The sequence below is a fragment of the Pteronotus mesoamericanus genome, unplaced genomic scaffold (genome assembly GCF_021234165.1).
Source record: "Pteronotus mesoamericanus isolate MK-2021 breed Mesoamerican mustached bat unplaced genomic scaffold, CSHL_Meso_final contig_230, whole genome shotgun sequence".
Classification (NCBI taxonomy): Eukaryota; Metazoa; Chordata; class Mammalia; order Chiroptera; family Mormoopidae; genus Pteronotus; species Pteronotus mesoamericanus.
In genome coordinates, this window is record NW_026555096.1 from 2,422,497 (window position 1) to 2,440,393 (window position 17,897).

A 17,897-nucleotide genomic window follows, 5' to 3' on the forward strand; every position below is an offset into this window, starting at 1 on the left:
TTTATGCTGTTGAGTATCCTTATAATTATTACTCTAAACTCTCTATCTGATAAATTGGTTGCCTCCATTTCATCTAGTTCTTCTGAAGAATTCTCTTGTTCTTCCATTTGGGGTCTGTTTTTTTTTTGTCTTCCCATTTTATCTGCTTCTTTGTATTTTCCACCTTAGTTGTTAAACTAATCAGCCATTAAGCTGATCAATTGTTAATCTAATGAAGCTGTAATCAGCAGCCAGGCTTAAGCACCACAAGGCAGGGCAGAATTCTTCCCGTGGGCAGGGCTATTGCTACCCCTTAGGCTGATGCCACTTGGAGAGGAGTACCCTGCCTGAGAGAGATGGTTCCTGCAATATGGGGAATGACTCAGCACAGGGATCCTGGTGGCTACTCCTTCAACTCCCTCTCCAGAGCCATCATTCCCATATTCTCTTCAAGCGTCTCTATTCTGCTCCGCCCTTCTGCCAGAGCCCAGCACAAGTGGCTACATATGAAATTTTATCTGTTGGCCCTTTGGGAGGCTCTCTGCATCTCCAGCCATCTATCCCTGGCAGACAGAAACCCTGCTGCTTTTTTCATCTGGATGTTATCTGGATTCCTTTCTGGCTCTTGTGATGTAGGCTGGGAAGCCCCATTTGGAGTTTAGACCCCGCACTTCTCAGCAGAAACCCCAAGGATACTGAAATATACCTCCAGAACTTCAACTTCTGCCCATGGGAGTATAGCCAGCCCTCTTGAGCCTCCTCCACACTATCTTCTAGTCTTGTTGTGGTGAAGTGGTTTCTCCTGTCTGTCCATGGTTATAAGGCTCCCCTCCAGCTAGTGTTCAGTTGGTTATTCTGGGTGATTTCTCTAAAATTTAGTTGTAATTCCAGGTTGGCCCTGGAAAGAGGTTAGCGTACCTTCCACTTACTCCTCTTCCATCTTGGATCTGACAGTCCCTGCTTTTCATGATTTTGAAATTTTCTTGCCAATCTAGCCTGCAAAGTTTCTTTTGAAAAATTAGCTCATAGTTTTATGGGAACTCCCTTGTAGGTAACTAACTGCTTTTCCCTAGCTGCTTTTAAGATTCTCTCTTTATCTTTAACCTTTGGCATTTTAATTATGATGTATCTTGGAGTGGGCCTCTTTGTGTCCATCTTGTTTGGGACTCTGTGCTTCCTGGACTTGCATGTTTATTTCTTTTACCAAATTATGGAAATTTTCTTTCATTATTTTTTCAAATAGATTTCCAATTTCTCGCTCTTTCTCTTCTTCTTCTGGCACTCCTAAGGTGTGAATGTTGCACCATTTGAAGCGATCCCAGCTGCTGCTTACACTATCCTCATTTTTTTGGATTCTTTTTCTTCCTGTTTTGATTTTTTTTTTATTTGTAAATTGTCCTTTATTTCAATTAGTGTATCCCTTGTTTCTCACTGGATCTGTTTTATGCTGTTGAGGTCCTCACTAAGTTCCCTGAGCATCTGTATAACCAGTGTTTTGAACTCCGCATCTGGCAGATTGCTTATCTCCATTTTGTTTAGTTCTTTTTCTGGTGTTTTGATATGTTCTTTCATTTGGGCCATGTTTCTTTGTCTCCTCATTTTGTCAGCCTCCCTGTGTTTGTATCTATGAATAAGTAGAGCTGCTATTACTCTGTCTTGGTAGTATGGCCTAATATAGTAGGTATCCTATAGGATCCAGTGGCATAACCTCCCCTATCACCCAAACTGGGTACTTGAAGTGTACTCTCCATGTGAGCTGAGTACACCATCCTCTTGTAGTTGAGCCTTGATTGCTGTTGGCAGGTAAATAGGAAGGACTTACCAAGGCCAGTCAGCTTCAAGGACTGACTGTGACCACTTACCACCAATGTCCACCCTCTGTGGAGGATCAGCTGTGTAGGGGCAGGGTTGTGGTGCCCCAACATGGTTTGTAGCTGTCCACTGGGTGTGCAGGCTCTGGGGTTTCCCAGGTGGTGCAGGCCAAGGTCAATCCCCACCTGTGTTCCACCTGTAGCCACCCTGCTTGAGGTATAAAGCAATCTGAGATGGCTGCTACTTGTCCTGGGCTTGGAGATTCCCAGGCAAAGCCACACTGTGAATCTAGGCTGGCTGCTGCTAGTCCTGGGCCTGGGGCCACTTAGCAAATGGTACAGTAGCTGGGGGCTCACTGAGGCCGGCTGTTGCTTGTTTGATAAGATTTAGGAAGTTGTGAAGCATAGACCAAGACCATCCATTTATACGGAAAAGTCATGGTTAATAGTTTGGTTGGGTCCATAAGTTGATTGGAGGTCTTGGGGCTCTCTACAGTGGGGCAAACAGTGTTAGCTAGGTTGATGGAGCATAAGATATGGCACCTGCCTATCAGTTCTGTGGCTTTGTTGAGGGAATGCTTAGAAAAGGAAAAATGGCCTATGCCTGCCTTTCTATCTGGGAGAAAACTGTCCCCCAGCTCCTGCCTTGATGCCAAACACTTCTTCCTCTCTGCATGCCACTGGTGTTTTTCAAGCTGCTACCCCAGTGGTGGCAATCAGAGGGAGTTAGTCTGAGTCAGTCCATGTGTGAGTTCTTTAAGGGGAACTCCTTGGGACTCCTGAAGTTTCTTCTACCAACTTGATCCTCAATGGTTTTTATAGTCAGAAGTTATGGAGACTTATCTTCCTGGCACTGGAACCCTGGGCTGGGGAGCCTTGGTGTGGGGCTGCGACTCATTGCTCCTGAGAATCCCCTCCTGAATTTTTATCCACCACATGTGGATATGGAACCAGCCTGTTCTACATGTGAGAAAATTCCTAAGGAGATTGTTGAATCATCAGCTTGCTTCCTGCCAGCTGTTCATAGTAAAATGTGAGAAGAGAGATATGAATTGAAGATAGAATTGTTAAGCAAAAAGGAACCAGAACTTAAATATTTGGAAAATTCTCAGCCTATCCAGATGGCAAAAAAAGAGAAAGTTTGATAGGGAAAGTAGTATCGGTATGAGTCAGGGACCTAATAAGCCATCTCAACAGGAAACCAGGCCCTGTTTTCAGAGCAAGAAAAGAATGGCCAGTAAGTCATTCAGAAATCATCAGGGCTGCCATTCCCACTACAGGCCCAGGGTATATTAAGAGGGGGGAGGGGATAGCGGAGGCAGAGCTGCCTTATCCTCAGTTGCAAAAAGCATCTTGCCCAGAGCTATGGTGGCAGGACCATAATCACTGCACAGCAGAGCCAGGGAGGTTGAACTGCTGCCCCAGTGGGCATCAGGTCAAAGATGATTATTCTTGGGGCTTACGGTCTAATAGAGTTTTCCCTGCTAGATTTTGGACTTACTTGTCATCTTTTCTTCCTTCCCATTTCTCCCTTTTTGAATTGGGATGTATATTCTATGCCTGTCCCTTCATTATATTTTTGGACACAGTTAACTTGTCTGGCTTTATAGGCTTACAACTGGAGAGGAATATTGCCTCATGTTGATTCTTACCTCCCTTCTCACCCATATCTGATTTAGATGATTCTTATGTTAGACTTTGGGTTTTAGATTTGAGAGTTGATGACAAGTTAAGTCTTTTGGAGCTCTTGGGATGGAATGCATGTATTTTGCATGCAAGAAGACGTGAACTTTGGGGGCAAGGGGTGGGATGCTATGGACTTAATGTAACTGAGTTTGAATGAGATCATGCGGGTAGAGCCTTCATTATGGGATCAGTGCCCTTGTAAAGGGATGATGGAGCTAGAGTGCCCTTTCCATGTGAAAATTCAGGAAGAAAGCAGTCATTTGTAAACCAGGAAGAGAGTATTCACTAAGAACCCAACCATGTTGGCACCACAGCCTTAGACTTCTAATATCCAACACTATAAGAAATGTTTTTTGTCTAAGTTACCCAGTCTATGGTAATTTTTTATGGCAGCCCAAGTTGACCAAGACAGAACCAACAGCAATGGGCACTTCACAAAAGAGGAAATATGAAAAGGTTTCAACCTAATTTTGAATCAGGGAAGTGAAAATTAAACCACAGTGAAATAATAATTTTTACTGACTAGATAGTTAAAAATTAAAAATGTATGACAGTAGTCATTATTCATGAGCACAGGGAATAATAAAAAATAATAGCATTTTTAATATGCACATACCCTATGCCCTAGCATTTCCGTTGCTAATTATTTAGCTTAGAGAAATTCTTTCCCTTTTGCACCAGAAGACATATGCAAGAATATTAATACTGTCCTTATTTGTAGTATCCATAAACTGTAAAAAATTCACATGTCCTTCAACACAGAATAGATGAATTAGTTGTGGTATATTTGTATACTTTGAAAATGAACAAATTCTTCTTGGTGTAGTCTCAGCATAAAAGTCAACATTTAAAAGAAAATATGATTCCATATGTATAAATTTGCAGAATATTCAAAACAGCATATGTGGTAAACAAAACAAACAAAATCAAAGGAATGATGGCATAATTCAGAATAGTGGTTATTCCTGAGGGAGGAGAGGAAGGTACATGGGGACATGAGGCGATGCTAATGTTCTTTACTAAATTGGGTAGTATATTTTTAATATTTTATACCTTAAAGATATTTTATTTAACTATTAATTTTGTAACTACTCAATACTTAATAAAATATTTTGAAAGTCCAAATTCAAAAAATAAATTATAAACAATATGTGCTTGTATCAATAAAAATCGATACAACAAAATATAAAGAAAAGTTAACAATTTCTTTTTATCATCTGAAATCTTGACTCAGTGCTAACAAATACTAATAGTTTCTCTATGAACACAAAAACAGATTTTCTGTTTAAAGTTTAAATAAAAATTATACTCTATAACTTTGTTTCTTAAACAAATTATGCCTTGTATATATGTTAATGTATATTCTATCATGTTAACGGCTGCCTAATATTCTATTATGTAGAAATATTATAATAAATTCACCTACCCTCCTTTTGTCATTTTTATTACTAATCTGTAATACATACTTTATACATGTTTCTTATTTACTGGTGTATTTATTTTGGTTAGAGGATTTCTAACTCAAAGTATATATTTATTTTGTATTTTAGTAGGCAATAATACTAGATTCCTTTCCAAAAGGCTAGAGCAATTTATTGTTGCTCATTTTGGAAGGGTCCTATTTCCAACATTCTTATCATACCTAGATAACTCTTTTTCTAATTTTTGCCAATCTGATGGATGAAAAATAACACTTCTTTATTACTCTAACTTACGTGGTCCTGATTGCTAGTGAGAGCAAGTATCGTATTGTATGTTTATTAGCCTTTCTTTCATTGGCATGTTTACATTCTTTGTCCACTTTTTTCTTGTTACTGTACTTTGCCATGTATAATGCGCACTTTTTTGCCCAAACTTTTGAGGAAAAAATGAGGATGTATATTATACATAGTTCTAATGATTACATACCATGGGTATAATAATCCCATGTATAATGCACACAAAAACATGGGTATGCATTATATACAGCAAAATATGGGGTAATTTCTAGGAAATTTTTACATGTACAAAGTCTTAACACCTCGTTTGTCTGACAAATATATTATAAATTCTCCTCCTACTCCATTCTTTAAGAAGGGAAACCTTTATAAGGAGAACTTATGGAAACTCCATAAACATTTTGGGTTTCTAAAATGTTTAAAAAGGTCTTTACTGGAAGAATACACAAATACTCTCCTAAGTTTTTCCCAGAATTCTCCCTCCCTTCCTCCCTCCCTCCATCCCTTCCTTCCTCCCTCCCTCCCTCCCTCCCTCACTTCCTTCCTTCCATGCATTCATTCTGCCTAGGTCACTAATCTGCAGTTAATTACTAACTATGATAGAGGTGTAGAAAACTGACTAGACAATTATACCAGTACCATTACCTAAATAAACCACCTTACACAACTGAATTTAAATATACTTTCATGACTTTCATATTAAGTTCCCCAAAATGTCTCCCTTTCTCCAATGTTTTCCACCAGATTGACTTGTTTGTTCCTGTGAACATGCTATTTTATTTTGATTATTGTAGTTCTAAGTAATATCTAGAAGGCATATCTTACCCCTAATCTTTTAAAAATAAATTTTTGTAGCTTATCTGAGCAAGTTTTTGCTACATATGGAATTTAAAATTATTTTGTTCATTATCATGTAAACCCCTTTGAAATTTGTAGTAGAGTGACATGGGAAGGTTATTAAGTTCTACACATTCCATATTGACATTAAGTTCTCCATACTATTTGAAGAATGAGGTGAGCCAGGAGATTGGCTACAGTGGGTATGAGTTCCAGGTTTGCCTTCCAAATTTCACATGAGAACTCCCTTGACCATCTTAACTAGAAACTTTCAGGGAATGAAATTTGGGGAAAGTAATTCAGCCTAGCCATATTAACATATTGTGAAGCTAACACAGTCCATGCCTTGTCAACTTGGCATCCATACACATCTCTTAATCTCCAAATAAAAAGAATTATCCTCTAACGATGATACACTATCCTGTGTGCAACTAAAAACACACTCTTACCCCATCCCAAAATAGGATACAAAGTCTCTGTTTCTCTCTCTTTTTCTATTTATTGATATTTTTTTAAGAGAATGAAGAACATTGATTTGTTGTTCCACTTATTTATGCATTCACTATTTAATTTCTGTATGTACCCTGACCAGGGGTTTAATCCACAACCTTGGTATATTGTGACAATGCTCTATCCAATTGAGCTAGCCAGGCAGGGCCAAAGTCCTTTTTTTGATGTTTAAGTGATGTTCATTTTTCTTCAGCCAATTGACACTGTCCTCAATGTCCTGTAAAAGCAAACAAAAATATATAGTGTATGTGTCTGTATATATGAATGTATATGAAATCTGAAAAAGGAAGAAATACTCATAACTATTAAACCCTATTAATAATAGGGGAAACTGTAGCATGGGATTTATAGGAACTCTGTACTCCCTACTAATATTTTTGTAAATATAAATCTATTCTACAAAAAGAATATTTAAAAGACATTTTCTATTTCTCTTATGACTTTTTCTGATTTAGAGGTTATTTAGGAGTATGCTTTTTAATTTTCAAACATTAGAGGATTTTTCCAGATGTGTTATTAATTTTCTAGATATGTTATTTAAAATATTGATTTCCAAATATTTGGAAAGTTTAATCTCATTATAGTCCAAAAGCATAATTTATATTAATTCCTTTTAATTTATGAAGTTTTGATTTTTGGCCTAGAATATGGTGTGGTGTATGTGGTAAAGATTCCATGTGTACTTGAAAAGAATTTTTATTTTGTTGTTGGAAGGAGTGTTTTATAAAGGCCAATTAGGTCAGGTACAGTTTTTTTTACCTTGTTCCATTGATTCCTGAGCAAAGAGTACTGAAGTCTTCAATTATAATTGTGAATTTTCCTGTTTATTTTTTCAACATCGCCAGTCTTTATGTATTTTGAAATTCTGTCAGGTATATATATGTATTTAGCATTGTTATGTCTTTCCTGTAAATTGACCCTTTATCATTAGTAATGATCTTTTTTTAAAAAAATAAGATTTTATTTTTAGAGCAGTTTTACATTTACAGTTAAACTGGGCAGAGGGTACAGAGGTTTTCCATATACTCCTTGTCTCCACACATGCACATTCTCCAGCACTATCAATATCCCTTATCAGAGTGGTTTATTTGTGGTAGTTGATGAGCCTGTACTGAGGCACCTTCACCCAGAACCCATAGTTTACATTAGGATTCTCTCTTGGTATGGTACATTCTATGAGTTTTGACAAAACGTGTATTGGCATATATCCACTATTACAGTGTCAAATAGAATAGTTTCACTGCCCTAAAAATACTTTTTGCTCTACTCTTCATCCCTTCTGCCCCCCAGTAATTACTATTTTATCCCTAGTAATTTTTTCTTCTGAAGTCTATTTTGCTATTGATATATTCTCTGACATGAATATAGCCACTCCACTTTCTTTTTATTAGTGTTCCTATGGTATATATTTTTACATCTTTTTACTTTTAACTTGCTTATGTTTTTGTATTTAAAGTGTTTTTTTGTAGGCATTATATGGTTGGGCCTATTTTTTCACCCACTGTCCCAATATCTGTCCTTTAATTCATATATTTAAACTGAATGCCTTTATATCTACCTTGTTAGATTTAACTTTATCATTTGCTAATTATTTTTTATTTATTCCTTTTATTTTTAAATCTTTTTTCCCATTTTTCTGCCTTAGATGAATCTATGATTTCATTTTATCTTCCCAATTGTCTTATTTATACTTCTTTAAACATATTTTTTTGGTTACCCTGGAATTTACAATATACATTTTAAATTTTCCCAGTCTATCTTTTCTGTTATTCAAATAATATAACAGTTCACATAATATATTGTCTTCCTAATTACAATACTGTCTTACTTATTTCTCCCATTCATCCTTTTTTACAATTGTTATCAAATTGTTCAATTTCATATAACAATAATCCTAAAATATATATTTATCATTTTTGTGTTAAATAGTCTGTTATCCTTCAGAGAAGTAAAAATTAAGGAAAAAATTACATTTATGAAAGGTTCAGAACTACTCATTTCTTTGTATTGATTCAGTTTCCTGTTCTACAATATATTCCTTCTGCCTAAAGATCTTTGAGCATTTCTTACAGTGCAAGTTTGCTGCTAATGACTTCTCTCAGTTTTTGTTTGTCTATAAAAGTGTTTATTTTTCAGGATGATATTTTTGTTGGTTATAGGATTCTGGTTTGTCTTCTGACTTGTATTTTTTATGATGAGCCTTTGGATCTGAGACTTGGTATCTTTCATTCATTTTGGAAAATCCTCAACGATTATCATTTCAAATATTCTTCTCTCTCTTTCTCCCCCCTCCCCTTTTTTCCCCTCCACCCCCAATTTTCCCAAATTTGAGATTCCAATCACAGGAATCTGTTTGATATAGGCCTGTAGCTCTTCGGTGGTCTCTCTGTACTTTCCTCTCCCCCACTCTTCTTTCTCTTTCAGTTTGGGCAATGCCTATTGACCTATTTTTAAGTTTTCTGATTCTTTTCTTTCTGGTATCAAGCCTATTGATGAGCCCATTGGTGGCATTCTTTATTTCTATTACAGTGTTTTTCACTTTTAGCATTTTTGCTCCATTCTTATGCTTTCTATCTCTCTGATGCAATTCTCCATTTGTTCATTCATGTAGTCCACTTTTTCCACTAAAGTCTTTAATCATTGATCTTATTTTAAATTAAATGTCTGATATTTTTAACATCAACATCATACCTCTTCTGGTTCTGTTGATTGCTTTGTCCCCTGACAGTTTGATTTTATTTTTTCTTTCTTCTTTGTGTGCCACGTAATTTTTACTGTTGTTGAAATCTCGGTATCTTGTATTCCAGAGCCTGAGGTAAATAGGAATGGACATGCCTCTTCCTTTGGTAGGTGTTCAGTGTAAGGAGTTGAATCAATTTAGTTAGGAATTGAATGGGGTTTGGGTTTTTATGTTGCTGTGGCAACTCTCAGTGCACTACCAGTTTCAAGTTCTGATATTGTTATGTTGTGCTTAGAATAAAAAATGGCATCCCAGATGGTTTACCTCAATTCCTATTCTACCCTTTAGTTTAGATCTCCCCGTTGGACCTGCACCTAAGATAAAGTTTCTATCCACAGCCTGGTCCTTTCCTTAACAATATAATGCTCTTACTTGTAATTCTGTTGCTTGCTAATTTGGTTGTAGATGGGAGTGTCATTCTCTGTTGTCCTTGGTCAGCCTTGTTCGTATGCATGTCCCTGGGAAGGTGGCCTTCTCAGTTATTCTGCCCTTTCTTCAGAGGTAGGGGATATGTTATGGTCAGAGTCCAGAATGCTTTTCTACCTTCTCTGTCCCTAATGTAGGGGGTCTTAACCTGTGCTTTAAGGGTGATAGGGTTTACTGCCCTTTTTCCAACTTCGTATGCTTTTGATCCCTAGGCTAGACAGGATAAAAGCAACTGGCTGGAGCTTCATGCCTTTCCTGCAGAAGCTAATGCTTCTGTGTCCGAGCTTGCATGCTGAGGAGGGGTTTCCTGAGTTCCTCTCCTTATCTCCAGTTTTTCTTCTGAGCTTCTGATGAGGTCATTGTATTCATTATCTTTTGTTTTTTTCCCCTTTTCTTTTTTTTCCATTAATTTATGTATACATGTCTTTGTTCTATAAATAAGTCGATTTTTATCTTCTTTATTGCAGTGTTTAATTTAATTATTAGCTCTATAGTAATGTTCTTTTGGCCTTTATTAGGTCTATAAAATTTTCATCTTATTTTTTTTAAGCTCTATAGTTTTGTTTATTACTCTTTTTTTTTTTAGAACATAGCTCTTGTTTTATATTTGAAATAGTATAGGACATATGCTGTATAAATGTTTATAAATGGAGAATCTTATGGTAAATTTGGACACTTTGGCCCATACAGGAATCCTGTCCAGACTTAAAGGTGAAGTGACATCAATGAATGCTTCATATACTTGAGAGTGTTCCAAGTAGACTTTTCCACATGAGAAAAATATTTTTTTAATTAATTTATTTTTTCAAATACATTTGTCTCTATCTCATTTTGTCTTACTATTCAAAATAATTCATATTCTTATTACTTGTTTCTAAGATGGTAGATCTACAATTTATGTTTCATTCAGAATGGATTAAAATATTTTGCATACTATTTACATTACTCATTTTTTCCCTCACCTCATGTTTTATTTCTATCTTGTTCACTAACATGTATAGCTAGCTCTACATCTCTTTGATTTTGCTAATTGAGCATGAATGAATTCTTCTTGACTCTCATTCCATTTAACTTGAATCTAAATTCTTTCTTTGTAAACTACACTTTGAGGACTGGAATTTGCCCAAGGACAATAGTATGTGTCGGAGGGTTGACGGAAAATGAGCAGAAATCTGAAGGATGTGGTTGAATTGTTATGTGGAATATGTTGTAGATCAGCTTACTCAGCATTGACTACACCCTCCTCATGTACCTGACTGAATGGACCAGGCAAGAAAACCAAAAATTACATTCCTGACATTCTGGTAGCTAGGGTTTGACCAATCATATGCACGTAGCCAGGACATAAATGTGTAGAGAATCATCTGCATCTTAGCCAAGACTTAAATATGTAGAGAAGCATGGCATTCCTGGTGCATCATTACAGGTAAGGTGGTACATTACTAGAGCCAATGGTTGTGGTGATGACTTTCTAAGTCTTTCATGATTGCTAAGGTAGTATCATCCAGGAGCCAGGGTTAGAGCTACAGTGTCCAGCTTCCTCAGATTCCTCCTCCTGGCAAAGGTAGCACTTTTCTTGTCAGACCATCCTGCTGTGTTATTTTTGGGTCATAATGAGGGAAGTACCCGTGTTTTAAATCCACCCAATGATGTTGTTAGCACCAACTAGCTAGATAACATCTCTCTGTAATGATTTCCATTACCTACAGTGAAGTCCGACCTATACAGCCTTTTGGAATTCTTGGACCAGGCTGCAGTAAAAAGAAACCAAATTCAAAATGGCATTAACAATAAAGAAATATATTTTCTTTTGTAATGGAGATCAGAGGTAGGAAGTATTCCAGGTTCACTATGATTTGTTGCTCAGTGACTTCATCAAGAACATAGATTTTTTTAATGTGGTTTTTTTTTTCGTGTTTGTTATACTCAGCTCATTCTTTTTTTGGTCACAATAGGGCTGCTTGTGATAATCAGGGCCTTATGCTTCTGTGCTTATGTCTAGCCAGGCGATGGAGGTGGGACAGAGGCTTGATTCTCTTGCCCATAAATCCCGAATAAACTTCTCCTTCCTTCCCCTTGGCCCAAATCTCCTACCTATTGCTGAATTATTCACTGGCAAAGGAGTTATTGTGGAATGATCACAAAAGGCTTTAACTAACCATCAGGGTAGAATCAGTTTTGGGGAGTCACTGACAGTGTCCATTGCAGTCATTCTATCTTGTCTTTCCTTTCCTTTCTGCCTTTGCTCAGCTTTTTTATTTTTTTAAAGGCTAAAACACAATGAAAAGCTCTAAGTGTTTTTCTCTTGGGAATCAAGGATGATCAAATGGCTTCTGCTCTTGTAGGTATTTTATCTCTCCTTCTGGACTTCCTAGACCTCATCTCATACTAAAGTTAGAGATATCTGTGAAAATTTTTAGGATTTCTGTGTATGTTTCTCCCAACCCAAAGGCCTTCACTCCCACCCCTACAGAAGGCTTTTACATGTAGTAGTGTTCCAAGACAAGATGAGTTTCCCAAGCCTGTGCAGGTTTTCAGAAACTTCCATTTTTTTAATGCCCATTATTATGCTTAATTGCTTCTTGTATAATTTTGCTGGTATTAACTTGATTTTACTGGAGTTAAACAAAAAGTTTGTTTAGTTTTTTCCATAAGATAGTAGTTCTAAGTTGTCTTTAACTTCATTCAAAACAATTTTGTTAGATTGTATTGTGACAGCTGTCATGTCAGTGGCATTTTTTAAAAACATCAAAATTGGTGAATTTTTGTGCAGCCACTTTAACATTGAAGATGGAAGAAAATACACAACATTTTTGGCATATTATGCTTAATTATTTCAAGAAGGATAAAAATGCAACTGAAACGGAAAAAAAAGAAAAAAGGATTTGTGAAGTGTATGGAGAAGGTTCTGTGACTGATTGAACATATCAAAAGTGGTTTGTGAGGTTTCTTGGTACTATTGACATTTTGGCCAAATAGTTCTTTACTGTGGGGCTGTCTTATGCATTGGAAGATATTTAGCAACATCCCTGGCCTCTATCCACTAGAAGCCAATAGTCAGAGATAGCTGACATACTCAAAATATCCAAATCAATAAAATTATTGGTGAAAATGAAAAATGTCTTTTATTTTATGGAAAAAACTAAATGGACTTTTAGTTTATATTATTTGTCTTTGGACAGAGATTTAGAGAACTGGTTTCACTTGGTCTTTTTGCTTTAAAATTCTGAAATTTTAAAAACATTCTTTTAGTATTTATAGATTTATTACATTTTTGTCAGTGGACATGATGTATAAAATTTCAGACATGTGAAATCTAGACTGTCAACATGATCTAAAAGATCATGATTTGAAAAAGAAAAATTCTGTGTGTATTAGTAAATACAAAGTATTGTCTTCTAAGCATGTAACTATATAAAATATATTATATGTAATTATAATAGTATATGTCTATTTTTAGCTTTACTGATCACATCATATAGATCTTCCTTATTCATGTCTGTTTTGTGCATGCATGCTTGATTTGTTTTAGAAGGAAAAGTGTGTTAGACTTTCCACACCCTCTCATCTCAGACTCCAGGGACTAGCAAACACTAGGTTCTAGGAAGGGAAAGAGTCTCTCTTTTCCCACCCAGGTCTTGCACATGCTTGCCTTGGCATGATTGTCAGTACGTACACCCAATTCACATTATACAGCAGAGCACTTCTAAGTCTAGTGCATCTGTTATGTTTATAGCACTTACAGTTTTCTCCAAGAACAGTTTTATATAATTACAAGGTACATAGTCATGATTTTTCCAAAACAAGGATACCTTCTTTCAAAGCAATAGGCGTTTCATCTCTGAAAAATAAACTTCCATTAATCCTTAAGCAGCCGTGCCTTTACTTAAAAGAAAACAACAACAATAAAATCTCCCTTCACATACATACAAATAAGTTACAAATGTGAATTTTTCTCTTTCTTAGGTATACAAATTGTTTCTGAAAGGGAGTTAGCTCAGTTGGCTCGGGTTCAGCCATTAATATTCAGTTCTCATGAGCAATCAGCCATCAAGGATTGTTATAAAATACTTCAGAAAAAAATAGAAGAACGTGAAGTCATCCGGGAATTTATGGTAAATATTTTGGTCTTAACAAAAGTCTATATGTTATTTCTTTTTCCACATCAGTATCAGAGAGTTTCTTTTTTTTTCAAGATTGAATACATACATTGATTTTGTTGTTAAATTACATTTATTTTTATTTTTAAAAAATTTTTATTGTTGTTCAATTATAGTTGCCCCCATTTCTCTCCCCTGGCTTGACCATCCCCCTTCTCCCACATTCAATCCTTCCCCTCCATTGTCCTTATCCTTGATGGTCTTTTATACATATTCCTTGACTTGACCCTTCCTCTTCTTTCCCCCATTAAATTACATTTATTTTTAAATATTAAAGTTGTTTTAGAATTTATAGGTGAACATGGTAAAATATTCAAATAGCATAAAAGGTTATGAAATGGATAAAATCTCCTTTTTCTCCCTTAACTTGTTAGGCCCCCTTTCCACTAGTAAGTTTTTCATATAGACTAATAGAAAAATTGTTAGCATGTACTTTACTTAATATTCTGCCCTTTCTTTCCTTTCAAAACATTTTCCACATAAGAAATAATTTTCTAATATATTATCAGCATATATAGTTCTAGCTCATTCTTTTTGTGTTGCATGGTTGTTAATTATCTGAATAAAGACTTTTTCTTTAAATAGTCACCTATGATGGATGTTTAGATTTTTCTCATTTTGACTATTGTGAACAACATTCACCTTTCTTCATATACTTGTGCATATTCTTTAGAATAAATTCCTAGAAAGGCAACCAGTATTTTTTGCTATCAAATTTTTTGACATTTGCTCATTTCTTGAATGACAAGTTATTCCTTATTGATAATCTAATTGACTTCTTTATTTGAGAACAAAGGAATAGCTTTCCATATGTTTTTAATTAAGCCTTTCATATTATTTTTGGTGAACTACTAGTTGCAATTCTTTGCCCAATGTTCTGTTTATTCTTTTTCTTATTCATTAATAAATCTTTACATAATGAAGAAATTATTCCTTTTGTATGTGTTGTATATGGTAAATTTTTCCACTTTGATGCTTGTGTTATACACACATGTGTGCACACATTTACTAAGGAAAAAAATAACTATTTTTTAGTGGTCACATATGGCAAGCTTTTCTTTTTTGGGCTAAAGGGTTTTCTGTGTCTTTTATGAATTTCCCTTTCACTTTAGGATCATAGTAATTATTTCATGTTTTTTCCCTAATATTTTGATGATTTTTTTAAAAGTAAATCTTTGATCCAGCTAGAATTTAGCTTGTTATAAGGGATTTGGTAGAGATCCAGCATTATATAGCTACCCAGTAGTCCCAGGATTCTCTGGAAACTTCTCTTCAGTTATGTAAAATGCCACTTTTACCATCTACTGAAGTCCCACATACATTTTAATTTATTCTTGGACTTTTTCCATTGATTTGTTTATTCATATACTGGTACCAAACTGTTTTAATTAGCATAGCTTTATATTACTTTTTACCATCTGTTAAGTCTGGTCTTTCCTCATTACTCTTCATTTACAAAATTGTTCTCAGCATCCTACAATTTTTTTTCCTCATTCCCCATGGCAGGAGTTGCAATACCTATTTAAGGACTGGTGGTGCCAAGTTGGCCGCCTAAGAAATACTGAAGAACTTTTGAAAACTGTAGGCTTTAAAGCTTTATCTATCAGTATTCTATAGGATTAGATACAGTTCTGTTTCTTAGTTTATGAAACAAGGCCTTCCAGGTAGTTTTAGTTTCCTTTGGGCTATTCATGTGCTCTGTGTTCTTGTTACATACTATTTACTATTTCCCTGAGAGGACACATATGTCTCCATGCCTTTATTCATGTCTTCTGGCCAGGAATGATAGCCATTCACCTCTGCTATTCTTTCCTTACACACACACACACACACACACACACACACACACACACACACACACACACACAGACTTTCTAGGAACATTCCTTCCCATACCTCCAGGTTCAATCTAGTGCTATCATTTATATTGGTATCTTTGTACATTGTTCACAGGTTCACCTCTCTAGCTTCTCTATTAACCTCTTTAGGGTGAAGCCATTTTTAGATTGAGATTCATTTCTGTACTCTAATATCTAGAAGAGTGCTAAATACATAGTAAATGTTCGATAAATGTTTGTTGAATTTACACTTGGCAAATAATGTTTTTTTGAAAGGAACAATTCTTTAATTGGTGTCCTAGTTGTAATTTCTTTATGGGGCAAGGAGTAAACTTTGAAATTATTTATATTTTTGTTCATATGTTTATATATATTTTTTGCTGTTATTCTATTATTTTTGTCTATAAAAAGGTAAATTTATGGGAAGGCCTTAAGAAGCGAATATTCTGTATTGGCTTTTCTTTTTAAGGAAAACTGAAGAGTATTGAAGTTCAAACAAAAAAAGAATCTCTAAGAGTTTAACATTTCCTCATCAAGCAACTTCTTGATTGACATATCAAATTTGAGATATTTTATATAATACTTTTTTAATGGGGTTAGATCTCTCCACTTAAAATATAACACATTTAATATAAGGATTAAAATGTCATATAAAATGTTAAGAATTTGTGAACACTAAATGATAGCAGGTCTTTTTTTTGTTATAGTAAATACATGACTTATATTTCTTAACTTTAAAGGCTTTAGAATGTATGAATTTGCTTCATGAGTCCAGCTCTGGCAATGAACGACGCAACAGAGACAAAAACAGATACCAAGATATTCTTCCATGTAAGCTAAAAATGGTTTTGATTTTCTTGTTTACATTTGGGAAAAGATAAAAAGTGGGTTGAAAAGCTTTTAATGTTAGGCATTTTTACTTGTAACCATGATGAGGAGTTCTAGCAATCTGCAGCCTGGGCATATTTTTCAGATATGCTAAACGGGTGTCAAACCTGAGGCCCGTGGGCTGCATACAACCCAGGATGGCTGTGAATGTCACCCAACACAAAATCATAAATTTACCTGAAATGCTATGAGGGTTTTTTGTGTGTGTGTGTGATTATGTGTCACAATTTATTTAATGTGTGGCACAAGATAACTCTTCTTCTTCCAGTATGGCGCAGAGATGCCAAAAGATTGGATATCCCTGGTGGCTAAAAGTTCAAATCTTCTATTCTAGGTACTTCTTCCAGTCACTGTAACAGGGTTTCTTACAGAAGTCCTTCAACCTTGTTCTTATACATTTGCTGTTACTTCTCAGGCTATGGATCATCTAAAACATAGTCTAACACTTGGAGACATCTGTCACTTTTGGTTCAACAAGCCCTGACCACCTTCCCTTGCCATTTCATTCAGACACATAATTAAAATGGGCTATTTATAGTCTCTGTCCTGGACAGGAAAGCTGTCAATATATTCTCCAACAGGAGGCTACCTTTTGATTGTCTCTGAAGAGCTCTACTCATTGCTTGTCTTTGCTGAGTGATGCTAATGCCACTTCCCTTCCCACCTAGCTGGTTACTCACAGAACTTAACTGTCTGAGGCCATCCAAAGAACAGAAACAAAACACAACACAGTTTTAATCTTACACAGGCAATCTCATTCTGCCTTAATTCCTTTCAAAGTCAAATTATTTTCTCCAATTTGACCTTCTTCCTTTATTGTGTACCTTATTTAATGCAGCCAATTGTCCAAATCAGGAAACTCTGAGTCACCTGTAATATCCAAAAGGAGTCACAAAGCTCTTTGATTCTACCCTGTTATTCCCTCTAGAAACCTCTCACATCTTTTGATTCCTACTGCTGATAACTTAAAGATTGAGCCTGTTTCACCTCTGTGCTGGCCTTTGTCTTCTTCACTGCCTCTACTCTTGTCTACTCACAGCAGCTCCTGAAATGGTTTTCCTAAAATGCAAATCACAGCATGTCATTCCTTTTTAAAAAGCTCTTTGCCTCTCTGTTTCTATCATAGTAAACATCTTTAGCATGGCTTAAATTTCATCTCTCTAGCTTTAGCTCTCCCACAGAACTTCTTTTGGTTTCTGGAACTCATCATTCTTTTTCTCTTGTCTCTCAGCCTTTATACCTGAGGTTCTTGCAAGAACCACCCATCATCCCTTCTTTGCTGAGGTAATTCCTGAAGTCTTTCA

At 35.7% G+C, this 17,897-nt stretch overlaps 1 protein-coding gene across 1 annotated transcript in view; it reads left to right on the forward strand.

Moving 5' to 3' along the window:
- Nucleotides 1-17,897, forward strand: part of PTPN20 (protein tyrosine phosphatase non-receptor type 20) — a 92,245-nt gene that overhangs the window by 34,972 nt on the left and 39,376 nt on the right. The window contains exons 5-6 of the mRNA XM_054572395.1: nt 4,003-4,005; nt 13,674-13,822. Of these exons, the coding sequence (XP_054428370.1) occupies nt 4,003-4,005; nt 13,674-13,822 (152 nt within the window). The remainder of the gene's footprint in view (nt 1-4,002; nt 4,006-13,673; nt 13,823-17,897) is intronic.